Genomic DNA, 21,304 nt, shown 5'->3' with positions numbered 1-21,304 from the left:
GCGTGTCTACTCATGATGCGGAGGAGAGAGCGCTCAGTGCACAGGAGGATGGACTTTATAGCCAAGCCGAGCGACAAAAAGATAGAGATGGCAGAAAAAAAAACTAAAGAGGAAACCGTCTGCAGAACTATAGAAGGCTTATGATGAGGCAAGAAGTAGGACCCTTGTACGAGTGTTAAATCCATGCACATGTTTATTTACAAATACCTGTTACTGAACATACTAGGACGTCCTGCACTGACGAAATCAACAAACGTCTGCAGGGCCAATCAAAAGATGTTTTAAATTGCAAATCTCAAATCGGAAAAAGGACGCGGAGGGAGCATATGGAAAACTCGTGAGCTGATATTCTGACAGTGTTGCAGAGCAGTTGGCGGGGAGCAGCTGGGGTTTGGACGGTGTATGAATAAATGATGAGATGTTTTGGAAAGCAAGTGCCCCAATAAAACCTCTAAAAAGATGTGCGGGAGTCATGGCGCTGCTCTGTAAATATCCTATTGTTCATGTGTAAATCTACCCATGCAAAACTAATAAATTACACTCAAAGGTCAATTACGTGTCCATTTGTTCATCACATCGAATAGCCATCAGCTTTCATTAAAGGGACCGTTTTTACTTAACCTCATGTCATTACAAACCTTTCGTACATGGAACACAAAATGACATTTGAAAAAAGTCCACAAAAAACATTTTCTAGAGGTTTAGGAAGATTTGTTATTATTCATGGTGGTCCAAACGAGTCTTACAGTCCTTGCGCATTTCTGCTTTTGCTTTTCTAATCGGCAGTCACATTCTATCTTCCTTCCTAATTGTAGGGAATCAAACTGATTGTATCAAAAAGTAGTTGGGACACCAACAGTGTCCTTCAATCATGAGTGACAGCACATAGATCCTGTGAAGTGCTCCTCAGAGGTCTGTAACACATCAGTAGTTCTCACATGTCTCGTGACACAGTGCAATATTTCAAATTAACCTGTCCAAAGAACATTTGTTTTATAAATAAATGGTCATTTAAGTGCTTCAGCGTATCAGCGTATAATGTTATCGTTACCCCTTACGACTCCGATGAGGTTTTGTTCCATCCTCCATGCGGTGCCAAGAGCGAAGCAATAAATTATATTTTAAAGTATATTAAAATAGAAACCATTATTTTATATTGTAATAACATTTTGCAAGATTACTGTTTTTGTTTCCGTATTTTTGATCAAATAAATGCATCATTGAGGAGCAGAAGAGACCTCTTTGAAAACTTTACAAGTCTTACTGATCCCAAACTTTTGAACGCTAATATATAAGAAATGCGCAATATTTTACACACAAACACACACATATATATAAATTTTTTTTTTTATTTTTTTTTCTATTCAAACATACAGATACTATATATATATATATATATATATATATATATATATATATATATAAACACATAGAGCAACTTTTCATGATGCTATTTTAGTGGTATTTAAAGGTGAGGTATGTATTTTTTCAAAAATGCTTTAGAAAACTGAGTCGGGCCGAGTACCAAAACAAACTTGTAGCCAATCAGCAGTAAGGGGCGTGTCTACTCATGATGCGGAGGAGAGAGCGCTCAGTGCACAGGAGGATGGACTTTATAGCCAAGCCGAGCGACAAAAAGATAGAGATGGCAGAAAAAAAAACTAAAGAGGAAACCGTCTGCAGAACTATAGAAGGCTTATGATGAGGCAAGAAGTAGGACCCTTGTAAATATCGGATCAGCTTTCCAGCGCTGGAGAGAACTCATGGAGCGGAAGGCCTGGGATCGGATGTCGAGGTTGCTTTGTTTCTTCTCGATAGGTGAGTAACACCATGTCTACACCAGACGCAACAGTTGTCGCGCAGCGCGACAAAGTGACCGTTGAAAATCATTTGAAATTTGTGTCAATATGTCATAAATAGAACGCAGCAGCAGTTTTCAGTGTAGACAGCATCACTGATTATAATGAGTTCTATAATATTTTGTCGCGCCGCACCGCTCGCGTCCGGTGTAACATTGGTTTTGCTTTGTTTTACAGAACTAATCGTTGCCTGGGTTGCGTACGGATACTATATATATATATATATATATATATATATATATATATATATATAAACACATAGAGCAACTTTTCATGATGCTATTTTAGTGGTATTTAAAGGTGAGGTATGTATTTTTTCAAAAATGCTTTAGAAAACTGAGTCGGGCCGAGTACCAAAACAAACTTGTAGCCAATCAGCAGTAAGGGGCGTGTCTACTCATGATGCGGAGGAGAGAGCGCTCAGTGCACAGGAGGATGGACTTTATAGCCAAGCCGAGCGACAAAAAGATAGAGATGGCAGAAAAAAAAACTAAAGAGGAAACCGTCTGCAGAACTATAGAAGGCTTATGATGAGGCAAGAAGTAGGACCCTTGTAAATATCGGATCAGCTTTCCAGCGCTGGAGAGAACTCAAGGAGCGGAAGGCCTGCGATCAGACACCGAGGTTGCTTTGTTTCTTCTCGATAGGTGAGTAACACCATGTCTACACCAGACGCAACAGTTGTCGCGCAGCGCGACAAAGTGACCGTTGAAAATCATTTGAAATTTGTGTCAATATGTCATAAATAGAACGCAGCAGCAGTTTTCAGTGTAGACAGCATCACTGATTATAATGAGTTCTATAATATTTTGTCGCGCCGCACCGCTCGCGTCCGGTGTAACATTGGTTTTGCTTTGTTTTACAGAACTAATCGTTGCCTGGGTTGCGTACGTATGTGTGTGGTGGAGATGTTTAAATAGGGGCGAGACCCTTTTGGGGTAGGGGCGTGTTTGTTTTGGTGATTTGAAATATCAACATTGGCTACCAGAAATCACTTACCCCACCTTTAACCATATTGAGATATATAAATATGTACATACTGTATATATGTTTGTGTGTATACGTACATATAGTATATCTGTATAGTATATATTAAATGTATATAAATACATCAGTATGTTTAAATACCACAAAAACAGCATTTTTATAAGTTGCAGGAACTATGGGAAAGTTGCTAAATGTGGTGACGAATCTCCCAAATTTGAAACACTGCTATTTCTATAGCCATTTTTGGAGTTCGACAGCCCCTTCAAACAGAATTTCCTTCAAAAATCCTCCTTTTGGGCTCCACAGAAGAAAATAAAGTCATATGCGTTCGGAGCGACATGAGATTGGGTAAATTATGACATATTTCATCTTTGGGTGAAGCACTCCTCTAAGCTTTGTGCTTCACACAATTCTCTTCAGTAGGAAAACATGCCTTTCACGGCTGCCTCGCTGATCTGGAGGTGCTGGAAACGTCCTGTGAGCTGCTCCTGGCTTTGGAGATTAAGTGTGAAGGCAGGACAGAATATCCCTCCGCGGGAGAGCACACTGGCCTTAAGACCGAAGCTTATAGTGCCGCTGCTTCAGTAAATATGAGGCACTGGGAGTGAGCCGCGAGATGACTCCAGACTCCAGCGGCAGGGCCGGAGAGTTTGGAGAGCAGTCCGACCCAATCAAAATCAAAAGTGGATGGATAAAGCAAGCGCAGCCGCTTTCTGCGGTGATGACCTGGATGATTGAAAGCCTTCACATATAGGATGGAGGATGTATAATGTATAATAAATGAGGATAGCGGCTGTTCAAGGTGTGTGGAGACTGCTTTAAGCAGACACAAGCATGATGATGATTTTATGTGTGAATCTCACGGCTCAGGTTTAATGAGAGGTGGAAGCTAACAAGGTTAAAAACTGAAATGCTAAGTGTTCACGTCTCTCAGAAGGGTGTTGAATATTACATTTACTGCTATTAAATAGATTTATGCAACCTAACTTTATTATTAAAGCAACACATGCAATAATCCTTGTTAGTTGATGCTTCAGTTAACAGTCGGTATCTAGTGAAATATTTCAAGTACATACTACACACACTGTACTGTATGCATACAGATAATTACACATACTTCATACGAAACAGCTTCAATGATGAGGTGGCATGTTTAGTGCATAAAAAACAAAGCTCAAAGATATAGTTCACCCAAAAATGAAAATCGTTATTATTATACCTAACCATTCAGAGTAACCACGGCTATGCATGTGTGTGTGTGTGTGTAAAACACAGTCCATGAGTCATGCACAATATGTCAAGTCATCTGAACTCATATAATGCATTTGTCTATGGAAAAACTGCAATTACCACTATCTTTTATTCTAAGGCAGGAAAAAAAAACAGAATTCAGAGGTCAGAACTGCAAAAAAATTCAAAATTGTGAAACGTAAACTCAAATTCGAGAAAAACGTCAACATTCTGAGATGTAATTACAGAATTGTAATACATAAAAACTTGCAATTGTCAGAAGCCAAGCTTTTAAATAGTTGTCTATATACAAATGCAAAGAGAATACAACCTGAAAAGCTCGTAAAATTAAAAAGGTAGAGCTGAAAAATGAATGTAATTTTGCAGTCTTGCTGGATGCTGATGATACATTTTGTTTATCTGATCGACCGGAAATGTCAACATGTTCCGGCTTGACCAATGGTGTGAGTGTAGGGCAGGGCTGCCAGCTTATCTCCAGCTCTAAAAGGCTTAAACTGCAGCGGTCTCTTGCAGCTGTGTGCTCTACAGGCCATGTTTTGCATCATGTTTGAGTGAGATTTGCAGTCGCTCAGCATGTGTTGCACGTAGAAAGGCCCATCGCTCAAGCAGGTCCCTAAGGCTGTCCGCGCCTCAGTGTGGATGACAGAACCGCGCGTCACTGCTGCTCATCTGCACGGCTGACCCCGAGGTGAACAGCAGTGTTGCCAAGTATAAAGCGTTTCCTCCAAAACACCACCTTTATTCTCAGCCAAGGTGCTTTGACAAGACTTTGAATCTTTTTCCAACTAACCTTAACCTTTTCCCCCCAGCAACTGCTTACCGTTGTGTTGTTTACTGTTCTGAGAGAATATCGACTGAAGTTTCGCTCTGAAAAATTTCTCGGTAAACACATCAGAAAAGTACAACATGTACTTTACTAACATGTAGACAGTCTACAAAACCAAACCTCTGGAAACACAAAGGGAAACAGACTGAAATATCCCATATGAAACACTAAGGCATTATCATTAATGACTAAAATCAACACTACAATGGTTTTAAACAACTGAGAGGCTTGAGAACCAGACTCACCGGTCTCCTCTCGTCTGGGTCTTTAATGAGACACCTGAGCTTGTTTGTCTTTTACATGTTATGACAGTTCATGGAGAAAGAAACCTTCCAGTGCTGTTTTACACGTCTGCTTCTGTCTGGTGTCTTCCTGCACATATATTCAACTACAACTGTCATCCACACAAACGAACAAATGTTTCCTTTCCTCAAACAAGAACTGAACGCAAGACATGAACCTAAAAAACTCACTTAAAGTGAATTTTTACGTTACTAACATGATTAGAAGTTCACAATATTACTGTATTACTAATATTATTCCACTGTAGAATATGGAAGCTCGTTTCCGCTACAGCATAAAAAAATCTCACAATTGTATTTTTTTTCTTGCAATTTTAAGTTTGTCTCACTATATTCCAACTTCTTGCAACTCTTTTTCTTTTTCATAGAATTGCAAGGTGTTAACTCGCAATTGCAAGATATAAACTTGCTATGTCAAGAAGAAAATTATGAGACAAACTCAAAACTTATGAGATATAAACTCACAATTGAAATAAAAAGTCAAAATCGCAAACTCCGTAATCTTGTAAAACTAATGTAAACTCCAAATTCTGATGAAAAAATTTCAGAATTGGAATATGTAAACTCACAATTGTGAGAAAATTAGCAATTACCTTTATTATTATTATTTTGTTAATTCTGTAGCGGAAACAAGCTTCCATAGTAGAATAAAATTAAATCTAATATAATACACTTAGAATTTCTATTTTATAGGTTTAACAAAATGTAAATACTTGAACTCACAGGCATATGATATGTAGTTTTATACAGTACATGCATCATATATATACATTTATTTATTATGTTCTTTTTAATACCTATATCTTATTATATTTGTTGCTTGTGTATTTAATGTATTTACATTCTTGTGCAACACTTTTGTATGCATTTACAGTTTTTTAAGTGCTCTATAAATAAATGATTGACTGATTAATTTAACTTGCTTAAAAACTAATTTCAACAGCCAGCAGTATTTGATGCATAATATCAACTACTATGTAAATTATATCCTTTATCCTTTATTACTTAAAATGTATTCTTTCTTTCTTTCTTTCTATAAGCGCATGTTTAGAGAAATGCACTTACAATGGAAGTAATCATGCCAGCTTCTAGTGGGTGAATAAACATTTCCAGCTGGTTTTCAACAAAAGATTGTATGCAGACATAATGAGGACACAACTTTATGATTGGCAATTCAAGACAATAGTTTAGCACATCTGTTAAGCTCCATGAAAACAAGGGGTCAGCTTGCTTCTTGACACATTTGTGCAGACATTGTGCACTTTATCTACATTACATAATGATAACAGGAGCAAGATTGTATGTAGATCGTATGTAGATAAGTTTAGTAATCAATTCTACCATTCTAGTCTAATGTGAACACACATTGATATTTAAAGGGGTCATATGATGCGATTTCAATTTTTCCTTTCTCTTTGGAGTGTTACAAGCTCTTGGTGCATAAAGAAGATCTGTAAAGTTGCAAAGACTAAAGTCTCAAATTCAAAGAGATATTCTTTATAAAAGTTAAGAGTCAGCCACAGCTACCTAAAACGGCTCGTTCTAACACGCCCCCACATGTCTACGTCACGATGTGGGAAGATTTGCATAACACCGCTCAAATGTTCACGCAAAGAAAGAAGGCGTAACTTTTATTCTCTCTGTAGTATTGTTGCCGCCGCCGCCATGTTGTGGAGACGCTGTGTGTTTCGTTGTGAAAGCGAAACTACTTTGTTTGGTCTTCCAAAAGAGGACACAACTACAAATCAGTGGTTAAGTTGTATTTACAACACTGTTCCAGAACAGTTCAACCCAAATATCCAGATGTGTTGAGCACATTTTATGGAGGACTGTTTCCTGATCCTGGTAGAGTAGACTACAATGCCGGCTGTTCTGACTCACAGACTGTAAGTACGTTTTTTATATTTAAAGAATTTGCCACTGATGATTCAAACGCGAGTTTTGAGCAGTGTCGAGTAGGGCTTGTTGTTCGTCATTTCTCCGATCACAAATGCAGACATGGTTTTATGTATACGCGGCGCGATGCAACGCAACTTGACTTGTACTGTAAAAAGACAGTACAAGTCATTACAATCAGTAATTATGTCTCCACTGGATGCAACAAATGCTTCGTTTATAATGGGTTTTAATGTTTTTGTCTCGTCGCTCCGGCCGGGACACGGCATCAACAGTATGTGAGGGGCGTAACATTTCCGTCACACGCTTGAGGTATTCGGCCAATCACAATGCACTGGATAGCTGGCCAATCACAGTACACCTCGCTTTTCAGACCGATGTGCTTTGTAAAAGTCGACGCGTTTCAAAAAGGGCATAGAGGAGAAACAATAATGTACAGTATGTGGAAAATAATGTATTTTTTTAAACTTTAAACCGCATAAACACATTTCATTACACCAAATACACAAAATAATGTTCTTTTTAGCAGCATCATATGACCCCTTTAAGTCTTGTGGTGGTAATTGCAAAAAAAAATTTTTTTAATGAGTTTTTAAATAGTCTTTTCTTATGCAGTGTTGCTTTTCAATGAAGTTATCTTGTTTTCAAAAATTGCGGATGTTTAAACTAGAAAATGAGACAAAAACAGACAGATTTTTTCCACTTGTTTTTAATTTATTTATACTTGAAAACAAGTGGAAAAAAATCTGTCTGTTTTTGTCTCATTTTCTAGTTTAAACATCCGCAATTTTTGAAAACAAGATAACTTCATTGAAAAGCAACACTGCATAAGATATTACGACTTGTTTTCATAGACTGCATCTTGAATGTAAGTGTATCTTGTCTTTGCACTTGTCCTACCATTTACTTCCACTGTAAGCACCTTTAAGTAAACACAATACAAAAATTAGACTATTAAAAATAATTTTCTGCATTAATCGACATCTGCTGTTGATTTGATGACCTTAGCTTGCATTGATCCAATGTTATTTTAATATTATTTATATGCTATTATTGTTTTTTTAATATTTTTGTGCTTTCAGTTTTCATTTTAATTTTAGTTTTTTAAAGTAATTTTATGTCTTCTATCTATCTATCTATCTATCTATCTATCTATCTATCTATCTATCTATCTATCTATCTATCTATCTATCTATCTATCTATCTATCTATCTATCTTTAAAAGTTTTTCATCTAATATTTATATTTGTAGATTTTATTTCAGCTTCATTTCAACTAACACATACTGTATGTTTTTAATGGTTTTAATTTTAGTTAACAATAATAACCCTGATCCCAAAAACATTTCTCAGTATCAGGCCTGAGGGAAAGGGTCCCCACCCATGAACAGTTTGTCTGGGCCTTGTGAATCTAAGCAAAGATCCTGTAGAGCATAACTGGACATATTTATATTCCCTATAGACATTTCTATGACTTTTCCAGGCCTGGAAATCACATTTTTAAAATATTATGTGTGAAGGACTGGCATGCTAATCTCAAATAAGTCACTGGACACTGACAGTCTTCAGCTGCACTGTCTGCGGATGCTGAAAAGAAGAGCAATGAAGGAGAAACTGAGTGCGAGATGAGCCCTCGGGCACAAAAACCTCGCGGCAGACTTCACCATCGACTGTCGGGAGGCACGCCTGAGGGTCTGTTCCGGCCACACATCACTCACAGGCCGGGCCCAAGAAATGGCTTTCTAATTACTTCGCATTATGGTCTATTAGGACACTACATTGATGTTTCTCTGCAGGATCTCACCGAGCAATTTACTCTCTGTGCTTGTTCTCAGAATTGTAATGGCCGCCATTTTCATGTACAGTACACAATGCAGATTTTTTAGCTAACAAGACAGTATTGAGTGTGGACAAACAGGTCTAAATGAGATGGATTGTGGATATTTATGCTCATACCCATCAAGGACTGTTATAATGAGGATGGTGAGGTCTTAAAAAAATATCAACCATTCCAAGCAACAACTGTCAATAGTGTTTTAGCGCTAATGAGAACGCCGGAGGAAGGAAAGTTTCCTCTCAGTGATTTGTAAACGGATGTGAGCATGTGGTCTGCCAAAGAAAATCTGATATTGGCTCAAAAAAATGAACAAATGTTGAAAGGAGAGCACTGCATGCCACAGACAGAAATAATGCTGATCGCAAAGCCAAGATTGAATCAATGCTGAATACTGTGGAACGGTTCCAGTGATGGAAAGACCTGTGAAATATACAAATGAATTGAATGGAACACCGACATTATTTAATAGGGGAGAACAGCTGGTAATGATTTTACATATGTCACATAACATGTGTCACAATAGCTGAATACCTAAAAAACTGAAAAATGTCCAATGAAAGGGAGTCCAGTGACCCCGAGGTGACCACCAAGAAGGGGTTTCGGGTCCGTGAAAAATTTGATAAAAAAACAAAAAGAATTATGTATTTTTTAGGGCTATGCACTATTTTATTTCATCAACAGTCCTAATTTTTAACAGCAAGAAATACAAATCTCCATATGATTTTGAATGAATAAATAAATAAAGACAGAAATTCTATTAGTTGCTGGTTTTGCAATAATAAATATGAAATATAAAAATATTATGTATATAATGAAATATTGTTTGTTATTGGACATTTATTATATGAATGAATGAATTAATATTAGTCGTTGCTGTTGCAATAATAAATACTGTATTTGATAATTAAATAATTTAAATGATTTTTATGTTTTTATTAACAATGGCCAGTTATGCTATATTTATGCATTTAAATATGTATTTAATATTTAAATAAAAAAAATTGGCGGTCCACGTTTTATCAGATATAAAGAAAAAACATTAACTAACTAGCTAACTAACTAACTAAATAAATCAGTTGATATATAATCCTACAAAACCCCAAAAAGTTTGAAAGCTTGAAAAAAAGTGAAAAAAGTGTTAAAAATTGTGAAAAACAAAGAAATAGTGATCATTTATAGTACAGTTTTTTTAAAGTCTCAATGACTGTTCCTGCAAGAGGGTGCTCAAAGAGAGGGTTGTCAAATATTCATGAATCTCCTCTCTCTCTCTCCTGACATGTCAGAAAAAGTTGCGGTTAACCCTTATTCTTTGCTGCCTTCCTTCAGAAACAATGGCCCGTTTACAATACAAGAAGCCTTGGCAACTACAGAGCAACATCTGTTTGTTTGTGGCACTCAATGCCTCGGCAAACCACCAAAAAGTCTCAGTATCGCAATTTCAAGAAAAAGAAAGGCCTTCAAACTCTGTACCTTGGCAGGTGGGTAAGGTGCCGCTCCAGGTGCCGTTGTGGGTGCAGGTGCGGATAACGAAGCTCCCGTTCTCCATCACATAACCGGGCTGGCAGGAATACGTCACGTTCTGGCCGATGGTGAAGTCCTCGCCGAACCTCAGGCCGTTGGCAGGTCCGCCTGGATCCCCACAGCTGATCACTATTAGAGCAGAAGAACGACAGTGTTTGGAGGAAAGCGCATTATGGAAATGTATGTCTTGAATCAGGGACACCATTATCTGTGTGGGTGTACATGAAGAGTCTAAACACACAACATCATTAAATTGTTTATGGATTCAAGACTGTCCCCCCAGAACTAAAACTAAACAAACAATTATTCTGGATGCTTCTGCTACAGTTCTGCCTGCCACACTGAGAGCATAATGGTCAAGCCTCAGGTTAGATGCTACAGCTGAAAAATGGCACATTTTGTACAGAACATCTTCAGTTCAACAAGGGAAGTCGTGGCCTAATGGTTAGAGAGTCGGACTCGTAATCCAAAGGTTGCGGGTTCGAGTCTCGTACCGGCAGGGATTGTAGGTGGGGGAGTGAATGTACAGCGCTCTCTCCCACCTTCAATACCACGACTGAAGTGCCCTTGAGCAAGACACCGAACCCCCAACTGCTCCCCGGGCATAAAATGTTCACGGTGTGTATGTGCTCACTGCTGTGTGTGTGCACACTTTGGATGGGTTAAACACAGAGCACTAATTCCGAGTATGGGTCACCATATTTGGCCACTTCACTTCACAAGACTGTCAAAGCATTATGATATATGCAGCATTACCGCATTGTAATACTATCATTGCAATAATATTCAGTAGTAAATAATCATTTTACAGGTTATATTCATCAGCGGTGTTTGCCAAAGCAAGAATGTCTTACTATTATTAATAATTTTACTATGTATTAAATCTCAAAATGTAACTCATCTTCATGATTTGGGGTCAGGAAGATTTTTTTTTAAAAGAAATTATTATTATTTTTATTCACCAAAAATGCATTAAATAGATCAAAAGTGACAGTAAAGACATTTATAATATTACAAAAGATTTACATTTCAAAATAAATGTTTTCTTTTACTTTCTATTCCTCAAATAATCCTGAAATAAATGTCATGATTTGAACAAAAAGTATTAAACAGCACAACTGTTTTCAACATTGATAATAAGAAATTATATATAATTAATTTGTTTTAATATGTCAAGAAATATAAATGCAAAATGTTTCTTGAACATCAAAAATATCTAATCATATTAGAATGATTTCTGAAGGATCATGTGACTCTGAAGACTGGAGTAATGATGCTGAAAATTCAGCTTTGCATCACAGGAATAAATTGCATTTTAAAATGTATTCAAACAGTTATTTTAAATTTGTAATAATATTTCACAATATTTCTGTTTTTACTGTATTTTTGATCAAATAAATGCAGCTTTTTGCGAGCGTAAGAAACTTCTTAAAAAATATAAAAAAATTGTATCAACCCCAACCTTTTGAACAATAGTGTATCTATATAATTTTTTATAATTATTACTTAAAATATGTAATGTAATAGATTATATTACTAACTACAATTTTCGTCATATAACTTGAAATCAGTAATTGACTACAATTTATTAGTAATCTTCTCAGCACTGGTAAGCAACTACTTAGAAACCACCTAGAACACCCTAGCAACCATATAAGATATTCAAAATAACGTATAGATAAATTGTGCCGGATTTAGTGTCTGTTGCCCTGAATTTGCATTAACAGTACTGGTATGAAGTCAATGGTTACATTGCATTTTAAAAAGACAAATTATTGTGAGTTTTAAAATGCATGTAAACACAGTGCATTTGGGGCGGGACTTCCTGTTCAACCAATCAATGACAGATGGGGGGAGTGTTTAATTATATTCATCATTTGTGCCAATCTGAAGTGACTTCAACTTTAACATCCACAGTTTATCTTGTCACATCAACAAAGAGCATCTGATCAGAGCGTTGAGTAATGTCATGTGAATTTCACCGCAGTCCTGCAGCACTCCCCTGCTCATTATTCTCCCACTACCCCGACATCAATCTCGCATTATATGTCAGCGTGAGATTGATTCTGCCTGTCATCTCATCCTACTATTACTTAGACAGCGGCAGTAATAAATCTTGTTCCATTAATGAGATTGCTCACGAGGTGAGCAGGGTCCACATCTGAGCAACAACAACCGCATGATAAGATGGTTGGGCTAATTACAAATGGGCGTCTTGTTATTACGGAAAGTCTTTCCTGTTCGAATGCCAACATTTATTGAGAAACTCAGTCGGGGGGGGAAACAAAACAGATGAAGGAAGGCTTGAACACTGCCAGCATGTTTGAGTTTTTCCAGGATGTACGAGAACAGCTTGAGTACATACGGGTGCAGTTGGGCTCGCTGCCAGACCAGGTACCGTTCGCCAGGCACTGACGGGAGGGCGACCCGGAGAGCCGGTATCCATCCACGCACGAGTAGACGATGGAGTGAGAGAAGGTGGTGCCGTGAACACGCAAAATGCGCCCATTAGCCGGAGTCCCAGGATTCCCGCATTGAACAGCTATTGGATGAAAAAGAATCACATTAGCAGAAAAGCACATGTCCAGCTGGGTCATTCCTTTCATCTAGGACTTTATGAGTACGGTAGCCTTTGAAAAATGAACATGTTTGTGATTACAGGAAGTACACAGTAAAAATCTTTTTTCTAAGTTGTAAACAAAGATTATTGGAGCACATTTTTCTACTTAAACAATTTAATTTAATTCAACGTGCCATTTCTGTCATCATTATTATTATTTTCATTTATTTATTTTTTTTAAAGAAAGTTACTGGCGATTTCTGAAAAAAAAAATTCTCTCCAGTGTATTTGGATAAAATGTCATAGCTGACTTCCTGAAAATTTGCTTCGGTCAAGTGTCGTTATCGTTAACTAAAACTATTAAAAAATATGGTTGTTAATTGAAATAAAATGGAAATTATATCAATATTAGATGAAGGTCAATGTACTAAAATTAGAACACTCAATTAAAAAGAAATCACAACTAGAGAAATTTTTTTTAAATGATTTTTTAAAAATGAAAACAGAAAAATAAAAATAAGAGCTAATTCAAAATAGTAAAATAATACAATAATATAGTTATAATAGTAGAATATTAATACTTTTCTAAAAATTGGCAAAACAAACTTTCAGAAACTTTGCTTCAGTTTAGTGTTGTTGTTGTTAGCTACAACTAAAACTATTAAAAATGCTTTATGTTAAGTGAAATATGGTTAAAATAAAATATAAATAGTAGATGAAAAACTTAAATGAAATTATAAAATACTAACATGACTAAAACGGAAAAATAAAAACAAGGCTTAAAAGAAATAAAAAAATACTAAAACTTTAACTAAAATAATAATAATAATAATAATAAAGATCACACTTTAGTTTGAGGACCAATTCTCACTATTAACTAAATATTAACTATGGGTTTTGCCTCAAACTCTGAATTTTCTGATTATTAATAGTTAGTAAGGTAGTTGTTAAGTTTAGGTATTGGATCGAATTGTGTTCTACAATGGTCATGCAGAATAACGCATTAATATGTGCTTCATAAGTACTAATTATCAGCCAATATGCTAGTAATATCCATGCTAGTAAGCAACCAGTTAATAGTGAGAATTGGTTCTTAAACTAAAATCTAAAGCTAATTCAAAATATTAACAAATACTATGATAGTACTTTATTAAGCACAACTTGATTGTTCTGTATTCATTTGGATTGATTTGGAAGAGCCTGGGATGTTTTTACTGGGATCTTTTTGTGAAGCTAATAGATTTCTTTTAGTTTTCCCCGCTCACACATGGGTTGAGTGGGGTTAAACTGCAGGAGATGTTGGTGTTTGTTCGGCCTGGAAAATCGCAGGGGGGCATGATGGGATTTAATGCAAGACAAGCTGTTAGACCAGAGCTGCGTAGAAAAAACATTCAAGCTTGAGAAATTTCCGCCTCCTGGGACCTGCGCGCTAACAATCTGTAAATCTGTTTTATAGCCCAGCATGGCACTGGACCGCAATAACCTGTCACCCTCGAGATGACACGGACAATGCGTCGGACTAAAAGAGCTGCAAAATCAGCAGAAAAAAAACAACAAACACTTGTGCCATTTCCTCAAAAGCCTCTGGTGCAAGGTCGGCAATAACCTGTCACCCTCGAGATGACACGGACAATGCGTCAGACTAAAAGAGCTGCAAAATCAGCAGAAAAAAAACAACAAACACTTGTGCCATTTCCTCAAAAGCCTCTGGTGCAAGGTCATCTTTTGCATCAATTACAGAATGCATTAATGCCGTGACACCAGCACAAATGTTTGACGAGAGAAAAGACTTCTCATTTGATGCATATCAGTGTCTCGGTGTGTACTCGCGCCGCTCCTCGCTGTGCGCATGCATTATTCATGGTGTCTAAAGGAGTTACTTACGTTTACAGGTGGGCTGACGGCCCGACCAAGTGCTGTTGGGGAAGCAGATCCGTTCTGCCGAGCCGTAGAGCGTGTGACCCGTGGCGCAATTGAAGCGCACTTTAGCGTGCTGCTGAAAGCTGCCCTCCTCTCGGGTGGCATGGGCCGGCGTGCCCGGATCCCCGCAGGTACCCCTTTTATCACCTGTGGAGGCAAGTGCACATACATTCTAGATACTATACTATTCTGCATACCATATCCTCATTTTTCCAGCTAAGCGAGCACATGTATTTTTCTACTTGGATAGAAGCAAACTGCATGCATCTTCTTGGGTTGACGGCCCGACCAAGTGCTGTTGGGGAAGCAGATCCGTTCTGCCGAGCCGTAGAGCGTGTGACCCATGGCGCAATTGAAGCGCACTTTAGCGTGCTGCTGAAAGCTGCCCTCCTCTCGGGTGGCATGGGCCGGCGTGCCCGGATCCCCGCAGGCACCCCTTTTATCACCTGTGGAGACAAGTGCACATACATTCTAGATACTATACTATTCTGCATACTATATCCTCATTTTTCCAGCTAAGTGAGCACATGTATTTTTCTACTTGGATAGAAGCAAACTGCATGCATCTTCTCAAAAAAAGAAAAAAGTTGACAGTAAGTTACTGGACGTATGTGCAACTCTGCATTTGTACAATAAAATAAAAACATAATTTATTTTATTTAAAGATTTTTTTTTACAAATGAGGACACTGCCAAAAAGAGGTTTTGTCAGATTTAGTTCACTTATAGGTACACATTTGTCCATAAAATGGTTAAGTAGGCACACACACACACACACACACATGTCTGGACAGCTATCCTTGTGGGGACTCTCCATAAGCGTAATGGTTTTTCTACTGTACAGACCGTATATTCTATTGCCCTACACCAACCCTACCCCTTACAGGAAACTTTCTGCATTTTTAGATTTTTAAAAAACGTAATTCTGTATGATTTATAAGCTTTTGTACCCGCGGGGACCACAATTTAGGTCCCCACCGTGACACGAGTCCCCATGAGTCTGTGTGTAGTCAGGTTTAAGTCCCCACCAGGATATATAAACCAGTACACACACACACACACACACACACCCACACATACACACACACACACACACACGTGTGTGTATATATATGTTGTGTGTGTATATTTGTTTTCAGAGGGATTAACTAGAAATAAATGGTTTAGGTCATTACCATGTAATCTAGACAGTGTAAAATGCACCAACAACCCTTTTCTCACCTTTTGAACTCAAACGCTAAACTAAAATTTGATCACAGATGAGACTATAGGGATTAAATGAATTAATGAAAGACGATTTGACAGCAAAACAGACCTTCTCAGTGATGTATTAGATATTACTAATGTAAGCGGGACCAGCCCTGCCCCCTCAGATCAGATGAGAGCTTCATTTGGCCACAGAGGAGTTTTTCAGAGTGCCGAACTGCCACTGCTCGAATAAAGAACAGTTACGGATCTCAAAGGAACACTTCCTCTGTTCTCTGAGCTGTCACTCACCATGGTTTCAGAAGATTTGAAAAGAGGAACTTTTTGTGCGTGAAAATACAATTTGATTGAGCTTACACAATCTTTTTGCTCACCTGCCTTGTACGATTAGGTAGAGATATGAACTATGACAGCCACTAGAAAAGCAAAACCATTGACAACTGCTTTTTATTACTGGAAAAATCTACTACTTCTTGCATTTCACCTCTGCTATAGCTCGTTTCCTAGTCTAGCTTTCTAATAAACCTGTACACTATAAATATTGCTGGCTCTGTGATGAATTGCTTATGTTCCTCTATTGTAAGTCATTTTGGATAAAAGCATCCATTGAATGCATAAATAATGAATAGCTCAGCAAAAAATTTTAATATTTGTACTTTTTGCTGCACTTACCTGCTCTCATGTCTTAACTCACATTACTCTTAATACAATTACATGATTGTGTTTATGGGGTGCAGTCTAACATGTGTTAATGCTTCGTTTTTTAAAAAACGCATTATTTTTCAGATAATTTACCTTTATTCCACACCACTCTGTCCCTTCTCTGAGAAACGGGCTGATCTTTTCCTGTTTTTATGAAGCCCCGCCCTCAGGAATAGGCGATGGGCTGTGATTGGTTAGCTAGCCCAGTGTGTTGTGATTGGCTAAACCGCCTCTAGTGCGCGTCAAATCATCCCGCCCCTCACCTCAGCGGCATGTGCTCCGGTTGTATTTGTAAACAACGGCTTCGTAAATATCGCTTATCAGTTTGAGCCTGATTGAGAAGCAGAGGATATTATTGAAGAGGATCGTGCAGAACCTGTGCAAGCACGGCTTTTAATGGTAGGCCTATGTTTTATGTAGGCCTCATACTTTTGGATATGCTGTTATTTGTAAATGCTACTGCTTATGTTAGCTTTTAATATACGGTTTTATCCTGATTAAAGCTTTAATACAGTATGGCAACTGCACGCGAGTCCATGTATAACGCTTTTCATAGCTATGTGAAAATAAGTGTATAATTGGAACAGTTCATTGTTGGAGTCGAGTTGAATGAGAGAGAGAGAGAGAGAGAGAGAGAGAGAGAGAGATGCAGAGCGTGTGCAGACTGCAGAGCAGGGGGAAGCGAGGAACAGTATTAAGAACCGCTGCTTTAGAACACTGATTTTGAAACCACTGATTGTGAATCCATTAGAATCATTAGAAGACAGAACAGCGATTCATATATGAATAGATTTTTACGTGCACCTCTAGTTTTCTCTTCCTTTTCTCTAAAGGCTTGTTCACACCGGGACGAAAATTGCGCACGATTATCGCCCACGTTTAACGCCTTGTGACTAAACAAAGAGCGCCAATGTGAGTGTGCACACCGGCGCCGCATCAAAAACTGGCCGACCAATGAGATTGGTGCTTTTGTTCACGTGCCTGGAGCTGCTCAAGCACAAAACGGTCTTGCCGAGCACACATTGATACCTAATGACGAAGAGGAAGCAAGTAGACGAAGAAGAAGCATCGAGGCAAGATGAATGTAGAGCTGCTGGTCTCATTGGTGTCTGAACACAAAGGGCTTTATTGCAAACGCGACAACGACTACCAAAATCTCGATAAGAGGGAGTTGTTATAGAGAGGAATTGCAGATCAAATAGGATTCGATGTGTACCGGGGTATTTCTGTTTTTCATTAAACGCCATCTAATGTCAGGGAGTGAATCTGCACGTTCACTCGGCTCATCGCCAGCGAAAATCGCTTGGGTATGAACACAAAAGATGCGTTGAAAAACGTCGGCGATAAGCGCGCGATAATCGTCCTGGTGTGGCGTCCAGACTTAAAGCAGCGCAGCATGGCCTCGCCCCCTTTGTTGCCTTTTCCCGAGGGTGGAGTTTATCTGGGTTTGTGATGTCACGAACCCGGGAAGTAACTTGTTGTAGTCCCTACCAGCCGTTTTTGTAGGCATTAAACTGCCAGAATTTTAAAAGACGATATCTCCGTTTGCATTGAACTTTCAGCTTCGTAACTTTGCAGATATTGTTTATGCTCAAACAGGAACATTACACACTAACTAACTTTAAAAAAGTTAAATCGTAATGAACCACCCCTTTAATTTCTTCCATGGAACAGAAAAGAAGATGCTGCTCATTTCTTCATAAATGTGAATGGATATTGTTCAGCTAAAAAAAAAGTTTTCTAATGTAAGTCTTCTGAAGATATTTGTGTGACAAACAGACAAAACTTTAGCTCTGAAATCATATGTCTGTACATTCAATTCCATTTATAAAGTAAATTTGACATGTTTTAGGAAAACATTAGGATTACATTGATCTAAAGTGACAGTGAAGACTTTTACATTGACGCAAAAGATTTCTATAAAATATAGATATAGAACTTATATAGATTTCTATATAAACAGAACAACTGTTTTCAACATTGATGATAATAACTGTTTCTTGAGCAGCAAATCAGCATATTAGAATGATTTCTGAAAGATTGTGCGACACTGAAGACTGGAGTAAAGATGCTAAAAATTCAGACGAATTTGCAGGCGCGTGAGAGATGCGACACCTTTCCAAATGACAGTGTGATAAGCAACAAGCTATCAATTATCATCTAGCGGCTGCCAGCAGAAGCCATTAGCATAAATAATTATGGTAAAATATTCATTGAACAGAGCCGGATGGCACACGTCGCAAACACTCCGTGCACCGAGCCCTGTTTGAGTCAGCCGATGACCCGAAAATCAAATCCTTTTTAATTACGCGTACGAGCACCCCGAGGCCAATCAGAAAGCCCAGACTCAGCAAACGGCCCGCAAACCAGAGGGAACGACTAACTAGTGATTAAAGCTAGGTTCCTCCGGTTCCACCGCACTACTGCTTAACCGGGTCTTTGTCCATAAATAAACAGGAAAAACAGCAGCACTCCATGACCGCCGTGTTTTTCCAGTCAAATACTTTCGCTTTAGTTCATTAGAAATCTGGGACATTCCTTTTTCTACTCCACAGCACACAAAACGAGGGGTGGATTGTACTCATCTGACATCATTCCAAGCATGCTGATGTAGTGTAGAGAAAGAAAGACACATGCAGAGAGAGAAAGAGATGGCCCTATTCACAGCCGTTTGTTCAAATATCCAAGCCCCATAAAAAAAAGGTGGTGTCACAAAGGAGAAAGGGCTGACTTTTCTTCCTCATTAACCTCAATTGGTCTGACGTCCTGCCTTTGTTGGCATGCTATGAACAGACAGGTCTCCGAAAAGATCCATCCCACCTCAAGCGGCCATAAAAGAGCCAAGGCAAAGCCACTTGCTCTTGATGGACAATCTAAGAGCTGTGTGTGTGCTTTATAACCTTCATTAGATTCTTCTACAAAGGTGAAACTGTTGAATACAACGAAACGGTTCTAGTTTCCATTAATTGGAAGTGAGGTGTGAATTCGAGTTAAAGGACGCCCACCAGTAGCTTAGCAGGGTATAATAAGGCTGCAAAGTTCGTTACGTAAGGAACTCTGATTCACCTGGCAGTGCAGAACGCTATTGATTTTGTTTGCTATCCATATTTCATCACGTTGCACTGGTAGTATTATCCTTTAGCCTTCAGTGAAATTCATTTTGCCACATAATGTGAGGCAAAAACAACAAAAAACTCCCACGAACGAAAGCAGGCGCTGCAGGGGACGTGAAGTTTTCTTATCTTAAACAAAAACATGCAGCTGGAAATGCTTTCAAATGAAGCCATTTTATATTTTTAGTGGAAAGACAAAAAAAATGTATTATCATAATTATGACTGATTATAATTAAACACACTTATAAAATATTATGTGTCCTATTACACTGGCATTATGGTTGTGGAAAAATATTAAAATATATTAAATTATAAATACTATAATAATTCTTCAAATTTTAAAATATATTAAATAACAAAAAGGTAAAAATTTAAAATTTTGTAAAATGATACAAATAAAAAAAACATAAAAAATTGTATTTTTGTCTTAATATATGTGTGTGTGTGTGTGTGTTTATATATTAGGGATGTGCAACTCCATAACTGAGGCCGATGCTATACGCATATCTCGATGCATAGCCAACGATACGATACATTATAGATACATATGAAGCAGTTACCGATGTGATGTGATACGATTCATCCTTATTACGATACAGTTCGATCCGAATTCAGTTCGATTCAACAGTGCGATTCAATGCAATACGATGCAATGGAAAAAAAATATATGATGTTATGCAATTCAATATGGTACAATATGGATAGTTCGCTTTTATTTCTTCACTTTAAACTTCTAACTTTACCTGCTGGTGTCGCTGTTGGGCAGTGTTTCTTTAGAAAATCGAGTGATTTTTATACTTATTAATGTTATATTTTGTAATATTGGCAAAATTGGCAAATATTACAATGTTTTTTCTCATCCAATATTTTGAGGAGACACTTTCCTCTCTTGCCTACTCGGAGGAAATGCTCCTATATACTGTATATATATATATATATATATATAAATGGAGAGAGAGAGAGCGAGAGAGAGAGAGAGAGAGAGAGAGAGAGAGAGAGAGTTGTGTTTTAGTTGCTTTCAGGGGGTTAAATATAATTAAATGGATGCAAAAACAACAAAAACACCTCAAAATCAGACAAAAAAATAATAATAAAGCAAAAACATTGTTGTTCCCATTCAGTCAGTCACGTTCAACGTTACGTCAGTGACTGACGAATTGGGATCTCGCCCGAGAGCCCAATCACCTTCGAGTGTTAACAAAACAAGCCAATGACAGTTGGCGTGCGTGTTTCGCCACGCGCACCCCGCCCCGCAGCGCGGGTATAAAAGGAGAGCGCGTGCAAACGCACATCAGCTTTTCGCTTCGGAGCCGAGCCTTCTACAG

The 21,304-nt window shown here is 38.0% G+C and overlaps 1 protein-coding gene across 1 annotated transcript in view; it reads right to left on the bottom strand.

Moving 5' to 3' along the window:
• Positions 1 to 21,304, bottom strand: part of LOC107592166 (CUB and sushi domain-containing protein 3-like) — a 223,387-nt gene that overhangs the window by 25,861 nt on the left and 176,222 nt on the right. Inside the window, exons 52-54 of the mRNA XM_016281569.1 lie at positions 14,923 to 15,105; positions 12,844 to 13,020; positions 10,428 to 10,607 (exon numbers count right to left, since the gene is read on the bottom strand). Coding sequence (XP_016137055.1) covers positions 10,428 to 10,607; positions 12,844 to 13,020; positions 14,923 to 15,105 — 540 coding nt within the window. The remainder of the gene's footprint in view (positions 1 to 10,427; positions 10,608 to 12,843; positions 13,021 to 14,922; positions 15,106 to 21,304) is intronic.

Source organism: Sinocyclocheilus grahami, unplaced genomic scaffold (genome assembly GCF_001515645.1).
Source record: "Sinocyclocheilus grahami isolate Dianchi unplaced genomic scaffold, SAMN03320097.WGS_v1.1 scaffold150.1, whole genome shotgun sequence".
In the NCBI taxonomy this organism is placed as follows: Eukaryota; Metazoa; Chordata; class Actinopteri; order Cypriniformes; family Cyprinidae; genus Sinocyclocheilus; species Sinocyclocheilus grahami.
This window is presented reverse-complemented; position numbering and strand designations above follow the sequence as displayed.